At 41.1% G+C, this 23,086-nt stretch overlaps 1 protein-coding gene across 3 annotated transcripts in view; it reads left to right on the top strand.

Annotated features, from left to right (window-relative positions):
• HERPUD2 (HERPUD family member 2) overlaps positions 1-12,184 on the top strand; it is a 32,717-nt gene extending 20,533 nt beyond the window's left edge. For all 3 annotated transcript variants that reach the window (XM_050938034.1, XM_050938033.1, XM_050938032.1), the window contains 5 exons: positions 2,170-2,327; positions 7,660-7,782; positions 9,066-9,389; positions 10,816-10,933; positions 11,395-12,184. In XM_050938034.1, coding sequence (XP_050793991.1) covers positions 2,170-2,327; positions 7,660-7,782; positions 9,066-9,389; positions 10,816-10,933; positions 11,395-11,556 — 885 coding nt within the window. In that variant the 3' untranslated portion in view covers positions 11,557-12,184. The remainder of the gene's footprint in view (positions 1-2,169; positions 2,328-7,659; positions 7,783-9,065; positions 9,390-10,815; positions 10,934-11,394) is intronic.
• Positions 12,185-23,086: the final 10,902 nt, after the last annotated feature.

Genomic DNA, 23,086 nt, shown 5'->3' with positions numbered 1-23,086 from the left:
CACCCCCCACACAACAGGAGCATTGAGCCTCCCTCCCCCCACTCAGAGGAGCCCCAAGTATCCCCCCCCCCACTCAGCTGGAGAAGCTATGGGCTGGCTGGAGGCCTGAGCTCACCCCCTCTCGGCTGGAGGAGCCTCTGGCCAGCTGCGCCACGCCTCCCCTTCCCTTCCCCATATCCCAAGCTGCTCGGGAAAAGCCGCAGCATCTCCTCCCAAAGAAGAACTGAGCCTTTGATGTGCCCCATTCAGATTTCAGGGTGGCTGAGGAGGCAGTATGTGCTACTCAGCTTCCTGGGTTTATCAGCAATCTCTCTGGAGTCCAGGGACATTATTGATGAACCCAGGAAGCTGAATAGCATAGATTGCTTTCTCAGCTGTCCTGGAATCTACATGGGGCATAATAAAGCAAAAACTTCCCCTGCCAAATCTGCATCTGGGCGTCCGGTGTCAGCATCAGTGTTCCACTGGCCTGTTATACCTGCGGCCCATGCCAGAACTGACTGGTGTCTTTGTGTGGAGTTACTGAGGTGTCTGAAGGAAGGAAGTTGAGGCAGGGAATGCCTACAGTGCCATGATCAGCCAGTAGGGAGCACTTAAAGGACAGACATGACTTGCAAAACTGGATTGTGCAATTGTTTAAGAACAATAGAGAAACTGACAACAACTACTTCTGTTAATGATGTCCATTAATATCTTGGACCACTGTTAAACATTTGATTAGAATCGTTAAGTGCTGATTTATGAGCCAGACCAAAAAAAAAAAAGCTCATTACCCAGCATCTCCCATTTAGATTTTTTTCTGTGGGAGCTGCTGGGTGCTGAGCCTTTTTATAAACTTGGCTTCCTACTATGCCTGGATGGGCAGTTACATGCTTTTTTTTGGAAAATCTGGCCCACTGATAACTCCTTTTTTAAAACGAAAGTTTCTTGTTGCATATGTCTACACCAGGGGTCTCAAACTCAGATGACCAGGAGGGCTGCATGAGGACTAGTACATTGGCCCGAGGGCCATGTTACTGACACCTCCCCCTGGCTGCCCTCAGCCCCGCCCCCACTCCACCCAATCCATGAGGCCCCACCCCTGCCTCGTCTCTTCACACCCTTTCCCTGCCCCTATGCCAACCCCTTCCCCGAAATCCCCACCCCAACTCTGCCCCATCCCTGTCCTCAGGTGGTGCAGGAGGGGTGTGGGGTGTGGCAGGGGCTCAGGGCAGGGAGGTGGGGTGCAGGAGGGATGAGGGGTGTGGCAGGAGGTCGGGTTGCAGGAGGGGTGCAGCAGGGGGCTCAGGGCAGTGGGTTGGAGTTTGGGGTGCAGGAGGGATGAGGGGTGCGGCAGAAGGTCGGGGTGCAGGAGGGGTGCGGCGGGGGCTCAGGGCAGTGGGTTGGGGTGTGGGGTGCAGCAGGGAGCTCAGGGCAGTGGGTTGGGGTACAGGAGGGGTGTGGGGTGCAGCAGGGGGATCAGGGCAGGGGTCAGGGTGCAGGGTATGGCAGGAGGTCAGGGTGTGACAGGGGGCTCAGTGCAGTGGATTGGAGTGCAGGAGGGGTGTGGCAGGGGGTCGGAGTGCAGGGTACAGCAAGGGGCTCAGGGCAGGGGGTTTGACTGCAGGAGGGGTTTGAGGGGGGCGGGCTCCGGCACACACTGGGGCCAGGGCAGGCTCCCTGCCTATGTGCCCTGCCTCCATGCTGCTCTGGGAAGCGGAGAGAAAGTCGGGGAGGAGAGGCACGGGGTGTGTGTTGCTGTTGCTACAGGCACGCCCCCAGCAGCTCCCATTGGCCAGGAATGGGGAACCGCAGCCAATGGGAGCTGCTGGGGGTGGTGCCTGAAGCAACATCAACACCCTCCCGCGCCTCTCCTCCCCCATGTTCTTTCTGCTTCCCAGAGTGGCGCAAGGGCAGGGCAGACAGGCAGGGAGCCTGCCCTGCCCCCAGTTGCATGCACCAGGCCAGAGCTGCCCTAGGTGAACGCAGGGGGGCCATGAGGACCTCACGGGCTGCAGAAAATAATGTCAGCCTGCAAACCACGTGTTTGAGACCCCTGGTCTACACCATATAAAATTAATGAGACTTTAGACAGCACACTTGAGAACATGCCTTTAATGCAATATATAGAAATATTGAGTCCCCCTATAAGTGTGGTGATAATATTAAAGGAAACTATTTTATTTTAAGAATTCAGAACATTCTGGATCAACAACTCCATCACCCACAAGCCAAGAATCTTTATCTACATCTATAAACTCTATCTCAGATGGAGTGAGGCATCGTAACCTTCCACAAGCACAAAGCAATCCTGTGCAAAGCCACCAGTTCCCATATTTAATGCAAGGGTAAGTGAATTTGAAGTAATTCTCAACATCGTGGCATAGTGGTGTTTACAATATGTATTTTTGCTGTAGATACCTCCTTTTCATTTTTTAGGTTTTTAGTTGAAATTATCGTTACTCCATAGTCTATGATGGAATGACTTGTAATTAATATTATGATTTTCAAAATTCCTGTAATCAATCTTTATGTATCGTCTTTGATTATCTAAAAGTAAGTCCCTGAGTAAGCATTATCAGTGCTGCTTTCCATACTATTTCCTTTTCTGTCCTACCCTTGTACACTTTGCCTCTTCTGCTGATGGTCTCTTACTTTTGGGTGGTGTGGCTGATATGCCCATTTGTGGTTGAAACACAAGCAAATAAATCCACTAAACATCATCTGATGTTTTTTTTCCTCATCGCTTGTATTTTAATCAACAGGACTAGCTGACATTAAATTCATACAAGAACAATGTTGACTCTTAATTTTTTATGGCATACACACATACAGAGAAGCAGTTTGACACTTGGCTCCTAGTCCACATTGGATTGAACTGTAGAAGTAATTCATGGATATCCTGGATAACAGATATAAGAGGCTGCCTTGTATTGGTGTGCAACATAACCTGACAGACTACCTTCAGGTTCTGCTAGGAGGAAAAAAATCTGCTTTGTAATATGGTAGGAAAATTTATGTATTATGTTGCACTGTGAACTTTTATTCCTTGGGTAAATAGTGACACACTTGCCTTTGAGGAAACTGGGTGAGGCTAGCTTGACTCAGAGAAACTGCTCAATGTAGAGTAATAAGCTCATTTTCAAGGTAACGTGGTATGTTCATCATAGAGAATTTTCTTATAATCTTTTATTTGTGGCCTGGGGGGAGGTGTCTGGGGGAAGGTTGGATAAATCCAGCTTTTCACGTGAACTTGCCATACAGGGCATAAACATTTCACTGGTGTGCAATCTAGATAAATGATGAACTGGACCATTTGTCCCTCTCACCTGCAGACTGACACCGAAGTCCAGGTGACTTGGAATGCACTGTTACAGAAAAGTAGGCTTGGGCTTGGTATGTTAATACCTAGAGGCATGGCTAAGGGATCAGTTAAAGTGAACTGTAAAAAGTTTTTTGATGCTCTCTCTAGAGAATAATTTAATGGAACTTTGTCAGATTGACCCATATTTTAAAAAAAACAAAACAAAAAAAACTTTAGCTGTGAGTTACTAGACACCAGACTCAGTAATCGCTGAGTGATTATTTCATCTAGTACCAATCCTATCTGCTGTCTTTGTGTAGAAGCAGCCCTCTTCATGACCCTCTTAATGACTTGGGTTAATTTGCTGCTGTTAGCCCCTCTGTTTTTTTCCTAGAGAGAGCAGAGTCTAAGACTGCACATTGATTACAGATCTGAATGACAAGGAGGATGATGTCCACAGTGACTGAGGGAGGCGAGACTGAGGAAGATGAGAGGTTAAAAGCTCTGTTCCATTCCTTTTGTGGATGCCAAGCATCCGCTTATATTCATGTCAGGAAGTCACAAAGATGTTAGTTTGGACAAAAGGAGAGTGAAGAGGGAGATCTGAGTCATCAGCATAGATAACTATGTACATGTAGCAGTAGCATGTTATCAAGGACCGGTTACTATTAGGCTAGGCCCTCTCACCTATAATCCCCTTATTTCTATGGCTATGTAGTCACAAGATAAATTGTCAATAAAATAGTTGTATTGCTGTTTAATAATTCAAAACAACTGATTTAGGTAAATGAAACATATTTTAAAAAAGAGTACCCTGTACACTTATTACAAAAGAATTTTATTGGAAATATTTGGATTTCTTACTTGTTGCTTACCTAAAATGAGACTAGTATCTTGAATAGACAATATTTTGCTCCACTGCAAAATCCTCCTCCAAACTATGCAGACACAAACTACCTGAAAAACACAGTGACCATCTTTCAGATACGCACACAGGCCAAGGAAATCCAACTCAGAAATAAAATGTGTTTTGATGCTTATGGACACAGGCAACCTCTTACAAAACTTCCTAAGAAGTCCAGATTCTTCCCACGGAAAATAATCTTTCTAGTTTCATTCATCTGAGGCACACCCTCTGTTTGAAGCCCTTCTCAATCTGAACTCCATCACTTAGGCAAAGCCCGCACTGTGCTGCGGTTTGTACTACAGGGATGTGAATTGCAGCATTTCTTCCCCCCGCAAAGTGCTGTGCTGTAACTGCCCCATGTGAATGGTGCTGACGTAAACACGAGGAAGTTACAGTGGGTGTGCTCTGCAGTTTGCACTCCTGTGGTCTGAAGTGTAGGACTATGTAGACAAACCTCCAGATAATGTGGGTAAGTTTAGGTAGGGGTTTGACTTTTTCAAAAGTGATTTTTGAAGTTAGCTCAGGAATGTGTAAACAAAGTCACACATCTTGCATCCTCTCCCTTTGCAACTTGCTTCTCTGGTTTCTAGGGATTTTATGTGATGGGAGAAAACTCCCATCTTGTACAGAAAAAAACAAAACAAAACAGAATATATACAAAAGGACCAGAGGAATTAATTTTAAGTTTCTGTCATTTTGATATCTAAGCACATTAGAAGATTAGAGGTGACAGTGACAACACTGGAGAGTTATAGATATATCTAGATATATATATACCTAGAGTTGCATATATACCTGCCCCTGGAAATTTCCACTACATGCATCTGACGAAGTGGGTATTCACCCACGAAAGCTCATGCTCCAAAACATCTGTTAGTCTATAAGGTACCACAGGACTCTTTGCTGCTTTTACAGATCCAGACTAACACGGCTACCCCTCTGATACTTAACACTGGAGAGGTGGTTTTGCTTACTGTTAGTTTGGGTAGGAGACAGCTTGGCTGAATAATGTAGGACATGAAATGGTGTGTGAGGGAGGCAGTGGAAACCCATAAACCTAAGCCAAAAAATGTTATATAGATGTGCACCCCCACTGAAGAACAGGCATGCTCATGCTCCCTCTTTCCCTCTTCTTTCCAGGGAGAGTGCACCAATTCTTTACTTGAGAGGGACTGAGGTTTTTGGTTAAATATTGTTTTTCCACTCTGCCATGCAATGTATTTAATTGAGTTCTAAGCATTACGCTGCATTTTGCCCAAATGCCCCTGTTGATAGCTTTCAAATAAGTTGGCTATGTACTTATTTTTGTGCTAGCATCTGTTGAGTTTTCCAAGTAAATCAACTATAGCTTGACAAGTTAGCACCACAGAGTGCTTCTCTGAAGCCAAGATTTCTCTGAGTGATAGAAAATGAGAAACTCAGTGGACCTCAGAGTTTGACATTATTAGGTATGAAAGTGTATCTTGCCTCTTGGGAAACAGTCTCCAGTAATCAATAATAAAGCATGCAAATGGTTTTGGTGTGAGAAGCGGAAGTAGCTTAGGACCCTGTATTATTAAAGTCTCCCATAGTCTTGACTTAACAGTGACTAGCTTCTTTATTTGTTGCTTCCTCTCCCTTCAGAGTTGGTCGGTCTGTCTGTCTGTCTGTCCTTCTACGGTGTCACAAATTTTCCACTGTGGTATGAAGTGGGGTCACAAATTCCAAACACCACTTCCAAGCAGCATCACTGTGGGGGAAGAAGAAATAGAATTTTTTTTAACAACTGTAAACAAGCTTTTGGTTTTTTGGAATGCGCTCCAGATCACTAAAATGAAGAATATAGAGTAAATTCAGAACTTGTTAGTGGAGCATGGAGCACAACTAAAAGAAAACTAAGCTATACCAAATATTTAAAAAAAGGTACTTGGTACGGTCCTACAAATTGTCTCAGCATAATACCAAGTAGCACTGATATCCAGGGGTTCAACTGAGGAGGAAGAAGTGGGAAGTAATGTTACTCGCCCAAATTCATTATCTATGCCAAACGCATCCCACTTGAGATTTCAAAAGGAGATGCCAGTCTGTACTTTTTCATAATGTGATCATCTCTCTTCTTTCTTGAGTGCTTTGGGCAGTGAACAGAGATGAAAAATTCCTTTAAAAATATTGATAGCTTACACTCCTCCTTCCTTTCATTTGGCTTTCCTTGACTATCTGAATATCTGGTGGACTAGTGGGATCTCTTGGTAACACTTTTCCAGACAGTGGTCTATCCAGGACAGAATTGTAGCCTGCCGTGTATTTGCAGCATTTGCTTCTGTTGCTGACTGCAGTATGAATAAACTTTTTTTTAAATTATTGCTTTATGCTATAATGCTGTCCTGAAAAATCCATTGAAAGATGCCATAAGAAACCCTAGAGTTTTTTGGGAAGAATTGGGAATCGTACCAAAACATACTGTGTGACTGTGAGATATAAAATACTTCCTTCAGCTTCCATGTAGGAATTTCTTTATTTTTTTTCATGTGAATTTAATGCATGGGGAAGGTTCCCTATGGCACAAAGTTCTTTTATCCACAAAACAGAGTGCATGAGCCATGTTAGAGTAAGGTTACCCACAATGTTCTTCCAGTGTCTTGCAACCAGGATGCGAAGGGGCTACTTCTAGGGGTGAGAGGGTAGCTTGCTTTCTATGTCCAGTCAATCCTTGCTGATTCCGTGGTTGTGAATAGTGATATTTCTATCATGGCTTTCAAAGAGAAAGCTCTAATAGAGTTAAAGTACATTTTAATCAATTTCCTGCCATTGCTGGGGCCTTGGATATTCACGCACCTCAGTCCCTCTTGTTTTCTGCCTGTGGCACTTAACAGTCTTCTGTGGGCTGTAATACTTTGGACTAATTTTAGTTGTTGGTTTTAGTGTGCATGTGGTGTTGGTGGTTTGTGATATATGATCTGGTAGTCCTTTCTGGCCTTAAATGCTGATAGTTCCTTGAAATGCCTGTAATAGTGGGTTCTGAACATGTGAAGTCTTCTAATGCAGATAATCTCTATCTATAATAGATACACACTGTTTGATCAGCAGCTCTGATTTTAAGAAGTTTGTCTTCTAATAATGAAGTAAATAGCAATGATTATTTGGCCACAAACCCATTAGTCAGATGTAGTTAATGATAGAGCTGCTAGATGCAACAAATGTTTTTTAGAATGGAAATAATGTTGGTACATTCAGATGAGGATTGATCACATAATTGTGGTGACCTTTTATCTCTGACAAAGAGCTCTTCATTTTGCACAGTAAATACCGTTTGTGTGATGGATCAGGTATTTATCCAAAGGATGTCTTTACAATTTTATTGATATTGAATTCTCATGGAACACTTGAAGAAAAAAGAGCTCAGTGTAATCTATATTTTAGAATAATAAATTTATTTGTAATTATTAATAGCCATAATCTGAGTGGGTTTTTTGCTTTTAATTCCCTGTAGCAACATAGACAACCAGTTTCCAGGTCAAGGTGTTTCTACTGGATTTCCAATGTACCCTGCATTCAGCCCATTACAGATGATATGGTGGCAACAAATGTATGCGCGTCAGTACTACATGCAATAGTAAGTTACTTCATGTATTGTCTTAGTGCACCTACCGCGATGACAGCCTGCCATAAAAAAACTAATTAGCTGCTGTTTGTGTGACTGACATTTCTGTGCCTTGCCTCCTTTCTTTTTGTCTGGTTTTGCTATTTTACGCTTAACTTAATTTGGCTAGTCAATTAAAAATTACTTAGCCTGCTTCTAAAAATGTATTCCTTTTAAAGTTTTATGACTGAGAGTGGTATTCTTCTGTTTGTTTGAAAGTATCTTTTTTAATATTCACCACTGGAATTGTTGTGATACAAACATTAGACTCATTTGGCCCTTGTACTGCCCAGGCAACACTTCTGCAAGATGGGGTTAGCTAGTAATAGGCTCAAATCAAAGTTATCATTAAAAAAAAATTGTATTTTCAAGTTGAGGTTAGCAAGACCAGAAAAAATCTCCCATGCCAAGTAAAATGGATTCCAGTCATTTTTAAGCCAAAAAGCAAGGGAAGGAGCCCTGTTGAATGTCAGTGCATCATACTGGATGAGAATTTTGGTCCCAGAGGTAGATCTTCTCCTCTCTCCCACGTTACTCAGTTGGTGGTGGGGCTGGGAACATTATGAGGACGGCACACAACTGCTGATTGAGAGGTAATGCTGCGTGTCACTCTAATAATCTTTGCTACTGGATGCATGGAGTTGGCATAGTCTTTGTCCAGAAGAAGCAGTGTCCTCACCTGGGAAAAGGATTATAATAAAGGCCAAATCTTCCCTACTTTCACCTTGTGGTGTCCAGATACTGCAACTTTGATTCTGTGCTAGATCACACAATCATCTGAGACCCCAGAGAAGACATACTTACCTGATAACAAAATGGTTCTTAAAGATGAAATTTCATTTTATTTTCCAAACTTTGATGTTTTACTGAAAAAGTAAGGAGCTTTTACTTAAATGGATCCTGTGTGTCTCTTCTGTAGGAAGAGGAAAAATTTAGTTGAATGAATTTTGGGATTTTTTGCTTGTATGTGTCTAAACTTATTGCAGAACAATGTATAAAATGGAGGAGGGAAGAGATGGGTGAGAGCTGACAAATCTCTGTCCAGAGGTACCCTAGAAAGAAGAGGAATTTCTTCTTTATCACACATAATACCTATTAAGTTGGTGTATATTTTGTATACTGTATTTAAGATCTGAAGTTTCCTAGGTCTTCAGCTGGCATTTTTCTCTGTACAAAAGAGCTGTAAGGAAGCTTGGGTTTAAATATTACTTCTGATACAAAGCTGGCTTTTCAGAAAACCTATTTTTAAATTTCAGTCAAGCTGCAGTTTCAGCCCAGGCAACATCCAGCACTGAGCCAGTCATATCAGCTGTCGCGCAGCCTGTAAATTCAGAGCATGTTCCTGTAAATGAGCCCCCAGCAGTGCCAAACGTAGCAGCACAGGAGAACAGGCCTGTAAACCAGAATGTTCAAATGAATGCACAAGGAGGTCCAGTAGTGAATGAGGAGGACTTCAATCGAGACTGGTTGGACTGGATGTACACATTCTCTAGAGCAGCTATTCTCCTCAGCATTGTATACTTCTATTCTTCCTTCAGTCGGTTTGTCATGGTGATGGGAGCCATGCTACTGGTTTATTTGTGAGTAAAAAATATTCAGTTATGAATAGCTGTAGTTTAGCTACATGGAGTATGATTATCAGTGTATGACTATCATTATAAGCTAACTTTTAAAGATGTGAAATTGGATCACTTTACAGAATTCCAATGTAAAGGTGAACTCCAAAGAATTTGTAAAAGGGAAGAATTAACAATAATCATTAACAGGGCACATATAGAAACTCGGCTTTCAAACAGATGTTCAGATGTAGTCTCAGAATATAGAATTCTTGAGTTCTAGGTTCCTTTTCCTCTGAGAACTGATGGGCATCACACCTAAAACGTGCTGCTTTTTAGATATTGGTGATATCAACTTATTAACTGTTGTAGGGAAAACATAGAATTTTGGAAACAGAACTTAAGAGGTGAGTGAAGGAAGAATTGAATTTCGTTTGATTAATTTCAAAAGCATTTGTTTGCATTGACGTAAATTATATATTGTTACTGATTGGGGATCTTAAAGGTGAACTGTAAAGCTGAACTCAATTTTGAAGTAAGCACAGATATACTTACTGAATGTTCCCAGTAACTTGTATGGGCTCAGTGGAGACACTCCAGAATCCAACATTCAGGGACATTATAGATATCAGAAAAAGAGAGCTTTATCATACCCTTTAAAAAAAACCAAACAAACCCCCCCCCCCCCAAAAAAAAAAAAATAACAAAGCCCGGAAGCTACTGCCTTTTGCTACCAAAATTAATTAACAAGGACACTGAGCTTTAATGAATTGAAAAATGCCATCTCAGACAGGGTGAAGGCACCTAGTGTGATCTGGATGGAAGTGGAATGTGCCAGAAATACTTAGTGATTACATAGCACTTTCATCTTGGGCTACTTTCAAGAGGTAATTTTTAAGGAATTAAAATTGAAAAGATCTGCATTTAAGATGTTTGCATTCTCATGTTCAACAAAATATGATTGATTCTGCTACATCATTGTGCTACCGACTTAAAACTGCCTGTCAGAAACATCATTAAAACGGAGTAGCTCAGGAACAAAATATTCATTTGCACATTACCATGATCACTGACATCACTAAAATATCAAGGTGTGTGTGTGTGTGTTTGTTTTTTTGGGGTTTTTTTTGACAACCAAGTAGGGGAAAAAACACAGAATTTTTCAGTGCTGACTTAAAATATAGATATTAGCTGTTCTAAGCATTTTATTCTATATTTGGGTTAACAGGGATCTGTTCAGTTAGTTTTGTTACTTAGAAATAATTCTCAGACTCCAGTATTCCCCAACAGTCTTATCAAGATGAAGAATGGATTATCTGTTCTTCATCTACAAGTAAGTTTAATGAGACTTGGGCATGTAGATAGCAGTTATTTTCCCGTTGTAGAAATTTCATCAGCAGCTTTACAATTTAGAGAGACAAGGCTTTTAATTGTTCATTTTATTAAATAGACACCAAGCTGGATGGTTCCCCTTTAGGCAAGAGGGAGGCCAGCAACAGGCAGCCAATAACAATGCAGAAGTGAACCGTGATGGACAAAATGTAAATAACCCTGACCTTGAGGAGATGGTAGGTGAATGCCAGCTTGGATGTTTCATGTTTTCCTGTATTTGCTCTCCTTCAAATAATCTGTATTTGTAACTGAATAGTAGTACAAAATTCAGCTTGAATCGGAAGGGAATGAGGATGGAAATGGACTTTTCTTTTTTACCACCAAAAAAAAAAAGTAACTTTAATATGTGGGATGGACAGAAGGGAAATTAGCTTTTTGTTTTTAAATGTTTAATGATAAAAGCCTTATTATGAAAAACCAGATCAATCCTGCTTTCATCTTTGTCTATAGTATTTAACAGAGAATTGCTACTTAGACTTACTCCACTGTTGAATGGGTTTTATGTTTATGCTACTAGATCCTTCACAGGGAGTTGCCCTGTTAATAGGGTCACTTTATGTAGGAAAATATTTCCATTAATATATTCTGCCTCTTTATTAAAGCAATTAAACTATTTAGACAATTTCTGTTTTAAAAGGAGCGTCTTATGGATGATGGGATTGATGAAGAGAGTGGAGAAGATGCTGGTGAAGATGGCAGTACAGAGCAGAATCCTGGATTCATGGCTTCAGCTTGGTCCTTCATCACCACCTTCTTCACATCGCTCATTCCTGAAGGACCTCCACAGGTTGGCAATTAGGCTCAAGAAGAACTGTGCCAGGCAGCATAAGAACCTGTACATAGAAGAGGGAGCTGAATCTAGGGGGTATTTTAAATACAGTGCAATTTGAAAAGATTTATAATAACTTTTTGATCATGGTGTACAAAAAATGTGTATTTTTCCCTTTTGGCTTTCTCATGCATATGAATATTTTAAGCACAAGTGGACTACTAAATTTTTTTTCAAGTTCTTCTTTTTTCTAAAGAAGAATTAAATGTAAAGATACCGGTCTTCCATGTTTTATTTTAATTTTAGTTGTACATTACACTGAGACAAGAAGTTTGTAGGTTGTGTGCACGATTATTCCTTTGAAGGGCTGTTAAAAGTATAAATGTCAACAAAAATCTTTTAAAAATGAGATTTATCCTCCTGGGGAAAGTACTAAGCCTCTCATGTAAGAAGCTAGAAAGTTTAAAAATCTTGAAGCTATACAGCCAGTTTCAATAAATTTTGGGGTGATTTCCTCTTTTGGACAGCTCTTCAAAGAAAATTAACAGTGATAAAGTACATCATCAATGTTTGATACTTACAGTACTTTTTAAAAAAAAGATGTACTGGAAAATAGACACATGTAATTAGTTTTTTAATAAAAACCAAGTTACAGTAACCCTTATGGATGCATGTTCCTATAAATACAACCTTTTAAGTGCAAAAACCCTACATGTACACATCAAGGATGAGAACACATGAATCACAAAACTGAAATTATATGGTTACAACAGCCATATTGCACATAGTGAATAAAGGTATATATTTATAATGGCAGAGATAATGTGGTAGATCGTCAATTTCATGATTTCTGTACTTTTAAACTATTAATTTCAATATAGCAGAAACAAAATGTTTTGCGTTCTTTTTGGGGTAAAATTAAAGATGGTAGTTAGCCTTTAAATGAGAGAAGTAATACATTGCATATCCATGGCACAATACCTTACTGTATACAGTAAAGTCAGGAAATAACTCTTTCCTTACCTATTTAATAGTTGAACTACGCAGTTCAATTTAACATGGATGCCCACAACTCTTGTATGTTTTGTGCTTGATTACTTCAGAAATGGCTGAACAGATGATGCTCACTTAATAAAATAAGGAATTCATATCTTGGCTCTACCCAGACATGAAGTTTCAACCCAAAGGACAAAGTTAGGAGAATTTATGAACAAGTGAAAAACAAGACTTTAAAATGGCCTGCCCGTATCAGTATTAACTATTGAAAGCTCTATAGTAAGGAAGTATTTAACTTCTGACATGTTAAAACCAGTCTCATTGATACAGACAAGAGTAAAAAGGAGCTTCCCTTAAACTAGAAAATAGCCAGCCATGAAGAACAGCCATGAATATCAGCCCTCAGTATGTAAATACCTATGTTCTTAATGCTCTAGCATTTTTAATGCCCTCTTAAAGGCTTCAAAATAGTTCATTTACTCCCTGTACTAGAAATAATAGGTTAATTTTTAAGTAGGCTATTTTGTTCCATTGTTTTCACTGGGACATAAGTCATGACTCCCTTTGGTTTACATCCTTGTTATGCAATAGCATAGAGGTGTCCAAACTCTCTCTACCCAAGTGATGGCTCCCTTGGCAAGTTGACAAGTACCTGAATCTCACCTAATAGATGTAAAATTAATGTTTATGCAAACAGTGATCTTGAATACAACAATAGGACTCTCAGTGGCAACACTAGACATGTAGGACTAATTTGTGATAGCCTACACCACCACAATAGAGACATCCACATCTCCAGCTTGTACCCACCTTACCTGTTCCCCCTGCAGTTAGTCTTCCCTGCTGTCTTACAAGCTCTGTGTCTAACGTCTGCAGTGCTACAACATGGTGGCAACCCAACAGTAATAGCTGCTCCCTACTGGGAGACATCCTTTTTCGTGCTGCAGCAAGCAAGTGCTGGCTGCTCCCTGCTGCTGACGGATGCTTTTGAGAGTACCACTCCCACCGTGATTTTGGCCCTATGCCAGTAATAGTGGCAACCAATACAGAAGAGTCCCTGCTTGATTCTAGCCAGACAAGCTAAGAAGAGATTTGAATGTGGGGAAGGTAAGAAGATTGGAGAATGGCAAAGGAAACAGGAGAACCTGCTGATGAGTTAAGTGGATCATGGAAAGGAGCAACTTTTTAGGGTTACATCCAGATCCATAGCATTGGAGGAGTGGGATGGCCAGTCCTGAAGAAATGATGCTCCTAAGAGCACATTGATCAGCACACTGATCCTTGAAACTCTTGCCCCTATTGGGTTTTGCAGGGGAAAAGGAGGGGAGGAAGAAAAACTAACTTGGAGGGTGACAGGAGATGAGGGAGGGGAAATAGATATGAGAGGGAGCATGAAAGCCAGAGGGGTACTGGAAAGAGGAGGAGGAGAGTTGGGAAAGAAGTGTGGAGAACTAGAGGGGAGTGGACAAAGAAGGTAAAAGATGGGAGCTGAGAGTGAGGTGGAGGGGAGGAAAATAAAGGGGATAGAGACAGGAAAGAGAATGGGCAAGTGATTGGGGATATATGCACAAAGGAGAATTTTCAAGACCAGTTGAGAAGAGAGAGTCATGAGTGATAACTATAGTCAGTGAAGGATCAATTTCCTGCTGTTGGTTGCAGGACACATGATAAAGGAGGAAGAGGAGGTGAAAGAATAAGAGAATGGAATATAAATAAATAGTGGGGGATGGCAGAATGGAATAGAGAAATGGAAATAATAGAAAAATAAGCTGAAGATTAATAAGATACTTAATTATTCACATTTCTTACATTCTGTTCTGTTTTAGGAGCTGGTCTCAAAAACACAAAATACACAGCATCACCAAATTTTGCACTACTTTACATCCCAAACAACCCCATTGAAGTCAAAGGATGTTTTGTAAGGCAGCAGAATTTGTCCCAATAGCAATGTGAACATACTGTTTAACACTTACATGCATTACACACCAGTGTTTTATATAATAGACAAAATGTCAGTTTCCCCTCCTCCCAATTGTTCAGGTTGGCTGACAGGAGACACAGAATATTACACTTAAGTGTATGTCTACACAGCAAAGAAAAACCTGACTGGCCCATGCCAGCCAGCTCAGGCTGTAGGGCTGTTTCATTGCTTGGTAGACTTCTAGGCTCGGGCTGGAGCCTGAGTTCTAGGGCCCTCCCACTCCACAGCCCCAGCCTTAGGAGCCCGAGTTGACTGCCACCGGCCAGCCACACGTTTTTCTTTGCTGTGTAGACATACCCTTAGAGAATACCATTACATCTCTTAAGGCCAACCCTACTTCACAGCATTATATACCACCGCTAGAGAAAATAATTCTGGCTAAAATGTTTGAGGAACTAACACAAGACTATGCCATCTGAAATATCTTTGGACTCTGTGAGGACATTAGCAAGAACAGTCACCCCTAGTAATCTGGCAGATGCAAGCCACAGGCATCATTGAACGTAATTGCCCCTCCCCTTGAAGACCAATGTGTGCAGTCTAAATACTTTGTTCACTTTCCCTGTGTATAATCTGTGGAAATACTTCAGTTGGGCATTCTAGTTCATTCAGCAATAACTACATTATCAGTTGACTTAAAAGAAGGCCAGTGCACAGAAACACGGAGCTCTCACTCTTCCTCCTCCATTTTAAATATCTGCATGAACAAAATATAGTGTATTCCTTTTCATGTTCACCTGGATAGCATGGTCAGTAATAGTCTGTGAGCACCCAGTTGGCTGGGAAAATTGGCTGTGTCCAGCCTCAGCACTCCATTGCTCCTTGGATAACACATTCTGACACACAACAAGCAGCAATGGCTGTTGAGTGTACTTCATGTATATTACCTTCAGCAGAGATCTCCTTCAGTCTCACAGAAGCACACTCCCAACATCATTCTAGACGCATATTCCAATGCTAAGGCAGGGGCCATTGTGATTATCTTGTTTCTAGTCTGTCCTCTTATATAACACAGGCCATAGAACTTCCTCAAAATAATTTCAGAAAAGAACATCCAAGTTCTTCGCCGGTGATGGAGAATCCACCAAGACCATAACTTGTTCCAATAGTTAATTTTTTTTAACAGTGAAGGTAATTATGCCTTATTTCCAGTCTGAATTTGTCTGGTTTCAATTTCTAGCCATTGGCTCTTGTTATACCTTTGTCTGCTAGATTGAAGAGCCCATTATCAAATATTTGTTCCTCATGTAGCTGCATATAGACTCTAATGAAGTCACCTCGTAACCTTCTTTCTGTTAAGATAAATAGATTGAGTTCTTTTGAGTCTATCCCTGTAAGGCATATTTTCTAATCCTTATCAGTCTTGTGTTGCTTCTCTGAATCCTCTCCAGTTCATCAACATCTTTCTTGAATTGTGGAGACCAGAACTGGACAGGGTATCCCAGCAGTGATCACATCAGTGCCAAATGCAGAGGTAAAATAACGTCTCTGCTCCTACTTGCGATTATCTTGTTTATGCATCCAAGGATGGTGTTAGTCCTTTTGGCCACAGCATTGCCATGGGAGCTCATGTTCAACTGATTATCCACCTTCATCCTCAAATCTTTTTCAATCACGGCTTTCCAGGATTGAGTCCCCCATCCTGTAAGGATGGCCTGTAATTCCACATTTACGTTAAACTGTATTAAAACACACATTGTCTGCTTGCACCTTGTGACCTGTCCTCTTCATTATCTGCCATTCCCCCAATTATTGTGTTACCTGCAAACGTTATCAGTTTTATGTTTTTGTTTTCTTCTAGGTGATTGATTAAAAACGTTAGCATTGGGCCAAGAACTGATTTGTGGGAACCCACTAAAAACACATTTGCTTGATGCTGATTCCCCATTTACAGTTACATTTTGAGACCTCATTTGGCCAGTTTTGAATCCATTTAATGTGTGCCATGTTTATTTTATATTGTTTTTTAATCAAGAAGTTGTGCGGTACCAATCAAAAACCTTACAGAAGTCTAAGTATATTACATCAACACTATTAGCTTTCTCAAACACACTTGTAATCTTATCGAAAAAAGTGTCAGGTTAATTTGACAGTATCTATTTTCCATATACCATGTTGATTGTCATTAATTATATTATCCTCCTTTTAATTCTTATTGAGTCCTATATCAGCCGATCCATTATTTTGCCTGGGATTAACATCAGGCTGGCAGGCCTGTAATTACCTCGGTCATCCCTTATACCCTCTTTAAATATTGGCACAACACTCGTTGGAACTTTCCCACTGTTTCAAGACTTATTGAAAATAACAGTAGAGGTCTAGTAAGCTCCTCAGCCATCACCGCTTCAGTAGGGAAACTGCTGTTTGTATGCAGAGTTCCTAAGAATTGCAGTTGGCAGAGAAACCACTCTTAATTTTCCTGCCATGTTGAAGAAATGGTATCTGCCATGGCTTTCCTATGCAAGCTAGAATTTTAAAGTGTTCTGGCATGAACCATGCCTGATCAGCCATCAATTTTTACAGCAAGGAAGAAGCTGCTGCAGTCCACCACAGCGCAGTGAGAAATCCGTTCTAAAACTCGGTGACCTGATTTCTGTCTGCGAGGATGGGTGGAGTATGGGGGAAGCGAGTTCTGTCACGTACACTAGCATCATTCAAAATTCTTAGCTATTTCAGGGACACTACTAGCTTTGATCATGTGTCGTTAGTACATGCTTTATTCCAGTGCAATGAAGTACACCTCCAATGCAATGTGCAATAAAATGTCTCCAGTTGTGATCTTCTCTATGCCAAAAACATCTGTTGCATAGCAGTATTCTGTATTAATAGCCAGCCTCTAAATGCTGTTATTTCTCTACTCCAACTATTGTTGTTACCTGGGTTCTTCCAACCCAAAGCCCTTGGTAACTTTTACTCTATGCGAGGTGGTGTTAGGAAATAAATCAGGGGAGACACAGCTGTCCAACTGGTAGATGGTTGGCACAAACAGGATAACATGAGAGTGCTTTCACTTAAAGCTAAACTTTACTGAGTCTCAAGCACTTACGCATGTCTGCAACAAGTTAGTAAAACACCCCCAACCCTTGATAATTACTGAAGCTGAGTGTGGCTCTCGAGTGGCACAGGGGCAGCCCATGTGCTGGTGGGGAACACAAGATGCATCCAGAGGGAGAGTGCAGAAGAGTCCCCTTACCTCAAATGTTCCCTCCTTATTTATACATTAGTAATAGAATGCCATGTCCCTTCAAGAAAACTTGTTAAGCAAGTAGTTTCAACGGTCAAGCAAGAGGCTTCCTTCTGATTATGGATTAACCATGTGTGGGGTTTTCCTAGAGTTTGCGGCCTTGAGGCCTCAATAGACATTCCTGCTCTTCTAAAATGCATGTGTCAGCAACTTCAACACAATTCTTATCACGAAGGATGGGGGGTCAAACTGTCCTCCTTGTGGCACCCAAAACTCCCTCCACTCCTGCCTTGGTCAAGATGAGTTTGCTACATGGCTACTTTATGGCCTGCTGACTTGGCTGCTTTTAGCAATAAGCCATAGTGGTTTCAGGCACTTTACTGGTTTGCCAAAATCTCCCCCTACAATTGTCATCTGAGTGGTTTTTAGTTTTAAGGCAGTTTACTGCTCATCTTTGTATTTGTTCATTTGCAGAATCTCAGCCAGTCACTGCTCCTGAAAGATGCTAGTTTGACCATTCTGGAGGCTGACATAATTTATTTATCCACAAAACTAGTATGTAATAGCAAGGGCTCTAGTAGTGTGAGCTTCCCCATACTGATGTCTCATGGCCTGAGATGGATTAAACTTTAAACCTCTTTTTGGAAACTAATATGACGTTATGGAGGTCAAACACAATAGTGTACGGGAAGAAGATGGCCTAGAAATAAAAAATATAGACAACCTTGTGTGATTTTTGGACTTGTAAAGGAGAAAACACTTAAGGGTTGTTCTTCCTTCCTAAGGCATCAACTTATGCTTATTTCAAAGCTTTGCACTTTGTTGAAATGTCAACACAGTCATACATCTCTATTATATGTAAATGTGCACATTTTTAAAAAGATGTAGTTAGGTGGGAATCAATCAAAATCTGATCCTGGGCTGCTAATGTACTTTTGCTATTACAAATTATTGTCAGTGTGTGGAATCATGGAGCTGAGCCTCTGGACTTGGCTACACTTGCGAGTTTCAGCACAATAAAGGAGCCCCAGCCGCACTAGCTCACTACCCATCCACGCTGGCAAGACACGTAGAGCGCTCTGACTCTGGCTGCAGCGCTGCTGGTACTCCACCTCAGTGAGTGGAATAATGTTTGCTGTGCCCCTGCTGGAGCGCTGTGGCGCCAGTGTGAACGAGGTGTTTCATTACTGCGCTGTGATCAGCCTCTGGAAGCGTCCCATAATCCCCTTAAGTCAAGTGGCCACTCTTGTCATTGTTTTGAACTCACTGTAAGAATGCAGATATGCCCTTTCAAAGCTCTGTTTATGACAGCCAACTGCTTATCTGCTCCGAGACAGATTACTGTGGAATGCTCTGTGTGACAAAGAGAGAGGCGGGGGCAGGGGTGTTGCTGCTGTCTGAACTTACAAGACAGCATGCGGACATGCTCTCAGCCCCCCAAAAACCCACTCTCTCTCCCCCCACATAGACACAACACACTCCCTATCACACTCCACTCCTGCCCCCCATTTGAAAAACATGTTGCAGTCGCATGCTGGGGTAGCTGCCCATAATGCACCGCTGCAGGTGCCGCAAATGTGGCCACACCAGCGTGCAAGCAGCTGTCAGCAATTAGGAGTAAGCTTCATTGGTACAAATGGTGTTTACATTGAGGTTTTTCCCAGTGGCCTAAAATGTAGTAGAGACAAGTGCATGTATGAAATTCAGCAAACCTCATTCACAGAAAGGATGTAAATATGAATTCCATCTGGTGGAACTGAATGAGGGCAGTAGCATTTCTCATATCTCCCACTAGATGGTACTATAACTGCACCCAAGTCTAGATCACCCAAATTCCATTTTAAACTCTCATATGAGAATGTTTGCTCTTGAGAGAGAGAATGTGTGTCTAAATTACAGCTGGGGATAATAGTGCTTGTTGAAATACCAACAGAACGTGATGAAGGTTAGTGTGAGAGGGTGGGGCTGGTTGATTCTTGTTTTTTTGCCAGGCATGCTAAAAATCTAGTTTGGGCTCTGTGTGCCTTCAGTAAGATGTCATTTTAAATTTTAGCTCTATTACGCAGAGAGTCTTGTCCAGGACAGTTCAGTTTTGTGTTACTAAGTTAGTTCCATTCTCGAACTGCCTGTAAACTGAAGGCTTAGAACAAATTGATAAATTAAACAGTTATAAGTCACCAGGTCCAGATGATATCCACCCAAGAGTTCTGAAGGAACTCCAGTGTGAAATTGCAGAACTTCTTACCTCTGGTATGTAACCTATTGTTTAAATCTGGAGGATAGCTAATGTAATGCTGACTTAAAAAAAAAAAAAGGATCCAGAAGTGATCCTGGCAATTATAAGCCAGTAAAACCTAACTTCTGTACCAGGCAAATTGGTTGAAACTGCAGTAAAGAACAAAATGATCAGACACATAGATGAACATGATATGCGGGAGAAGAGTCAACATGGCTTTTGTAAAGAGAAATCATGGCTTACCAATCTGTTAGAATCCTTTGAGTGTGTCAGTAAGCATGTGGACCAAAGTGATCTGGTCACAATAGTGTACTTGGACTTTCAGAAAGCCTTTGACAAAGGTCCCTCACCAAAAAATCTAAAGCAGACCAAGCTGTCGTGATCAACGAACCGATTAAGACAGGAAGCAGAGGATAGGAAGAAGTGGTCAGTTTTCACAATAGAGAAAGGTAAATAGCAGGGGGGTCCCCAAAGTATCTGTGCTAGGACCTGTGCTTTCAACATATTCATAAATGATCTGGAAAGGGGGTGAACAGTGAGGTGGCAAAATTTGCAAATGATAAAAAACTACTCAAGATGGTTAAATCCAAAGCTGACTATGAAGAGTTATAAAGGCATCTCACAAAACTGGATGACAAAATGGCAGATAAAATTCTGACTTGATAAGTGCAAAGTGTAATGCACTTTGGAAAAAATAATCTCAGCTAATGATGGAGTCTAAATTAACTGTTACCATAGAAAAAAGATCTCTAAGTCATTATGGATAGCTCTCTGAAAACAACTGCTCAGTGTGCAGGGGCTGTTAAAAAAGCTAGCACGATTAGGAACCATTCGGAAAGGGATGGATGATGAAACAGAAAATATCATAATGCCCCTATATAAATCCATGCAGTGCCCACACCTTGAATACTGTGTTCAGTTCTGGTCACCCCTCATCAAAAAAGATGCATTAGAATTGGAAAAGGTGTTGAGAAGGGCAATGAAAATGATTAGGGGTATAGAATAGCTTCCATATGAGGAGAGATTTTAAAAGACTGGGACTGTTCAGCTTAGAAGAGAGATGACTAAGGAAGGTTATGATAGTCTATATAATCATGAAGGGTGTGGAGAAAGTGACTAGGGAAATTCTGTTTATCCCTTAACACAAGAATAGAGGTCACCCAATTTAAATGAATAGACAGGTTCAACACCAATAAAAGTAAGTATTTCACATTGTGCACAGTCAACCCGTGGAACTCATTGACATGGGATGTTGTGAAAGCCAAAAGTAGAACTGGGTTTAAAAAAGAATTAGGTAAATTCATGGAGGCTAGGTTCATCAATGGCTGTTAGTCAAGATGGTCAGGGTCTCAGTCTCATGCTCTGGTTGTCCTTAAACCTCCAACTGCCAGAAGCTAGGACGTAGATGACTGAGATTGGATCATTTACAGTTACCCTGTTCGCTCCCTCTCTGGCACTGGCCACTGTCAGAAGACAAGATACTGGGCTAGATGGACCACTGGTCTGACCCAGTTTGGCCATTCCTATGTTTTATTTAAGTCTAGGATCATGTCTTGGGCCATTGCCTTATCATAAATGTTTTTGGTAATAGAGAAGTGGATATTGAAATGTAGAAGTTTGTCCCTAACTCCCATCTATTAGTGGGTGGCTTATGCCTGCTAGCACAATGGTTTATATATCCCTTTCATAAATATGTATACGTTTTATACAATGTCATTATGATGGTCTCATCCATATAAATGTATGTGTAAACCGTTGGCAGCTCTCTTGTAGCAATGAGTTCCTTGGGTTAATTATGTCTTGAGTAAAATATTTTCAGTTTAAAATGTGTTGCCTTTCACTTGTAGTGACCTATGTGAGATGTGTTTGGTGCTGTCAGTCCAGTTCCCAGTGGGCAGGTTTCCATATTAAGAGGAAAAAATATATATATAATTCAAGCCCTTGCTAGTAGTCTTAGCAGAGATACTAGTGATTTAATTGGAGTCAAAACTGGGCCTCCCTCTCACTTCTGGAAGTGGCCCTTTGAGCTCAAACTCAGGGCATATTGCTAAAGGGCCGTGGGGAAGCTTGCATTGCTGCTGCCATTGCTATGCCTGTTTTGTGGACTAAGATTTTCTCCTTTCAAGGCTGTAAGTCCAGCAACTTTCACAAACTAGATTCTCTCTCCCACAGAAATATTTGGTAATATTTCAACTTGCTCAAGCACTGAGGCTGGGATTTTCCAAGCAGCCTAAGGGAGTATATGCCCCTGGCACATAACCTCAACTTTATGTAAGAGTATTGGTGCTGGGAATCAGGGATTCATCTTTTTATTACTTTCTATTCAAATTCTCTGCCTCTTTCTTTTTCCTGTAGCCACATGGAATTGTAGCTACTGTGCAAACATCTTTCAATACTTAGATGTTCATGCCAGACTTGGATCCTATGTTTTGTATTATTCTGAACTGCATCTTAAGTATAATACAAAGAGGAGCATGGATGCAACTAGGAAAGAAGGCGGCTGTGTATGGTTCTTGAAAGCAAATATATTTTTCTTTTTATTTGATAGCTGTTAATATGTTTACTTTATCATCCAAGTAACTTCTCCCCCTACCCAAACTGTTGTGTGGTGTTGCGTAGGTAGAATGACTGACGGATTTCACACCCACCCACCCCATATTTGCGGCTGCATTTCACTGGCGAAGGGGGGAATTCATATATTCTATTGTATTCAGGTTCTTAGACTGCTCTCATCTTCATAGTGTCTGAGCGCCTTCAAGAAATGCATTAAGGGACATGACTATACGCCTAGCCACACAGTATTCCAGTACAGATCATGGGATGGATTCCTTGGAGGTTGTTTCTTCTCTTTTTGTTCCAAAATTCAGTTCAGGAACTTGGAGGGTGTATTTTCAGGACTTTAAAATGTTCTGTGTAATATCCTGTGTTTCTGTCCATTTCAAAGGAAATTTGTGCGGATAAAGGGCAAGAGTAGGCAGAACTATAAAAACAAACAACAAAAACCAAACCAAACAAAGTGAGGGTCTGATCTTCAGGTGGTGCCAATGGGCATAGCTTTGTTGATTACACCAGCCAAGGATCTGGCCCAAAATCATCTATCTGCAAGCAAGGCCTGTTGAAGATATATACTGTTATCTCTCAGCCGTCTCTGACTACATGGGAC

The sequence above is a fragment of the Gopherus flavomarginatus genome, chromosome 2 (assembly GCF_025201925.1).
Source record: "Gopherus flavomarginatus isolate rGopFla2 chromosome 2, rGopFla2.mat.asm, whole genome shotgun sequence".
Taxonomy (NCBI): Eukaryota; Metazoa; Chordata; order Testudines; family Testudinidae; genus Gopherus; species Gopherus flavomarginatus.
This window is presented reverse-complemented; position numbering and strand designations above follow the sequence as displayed.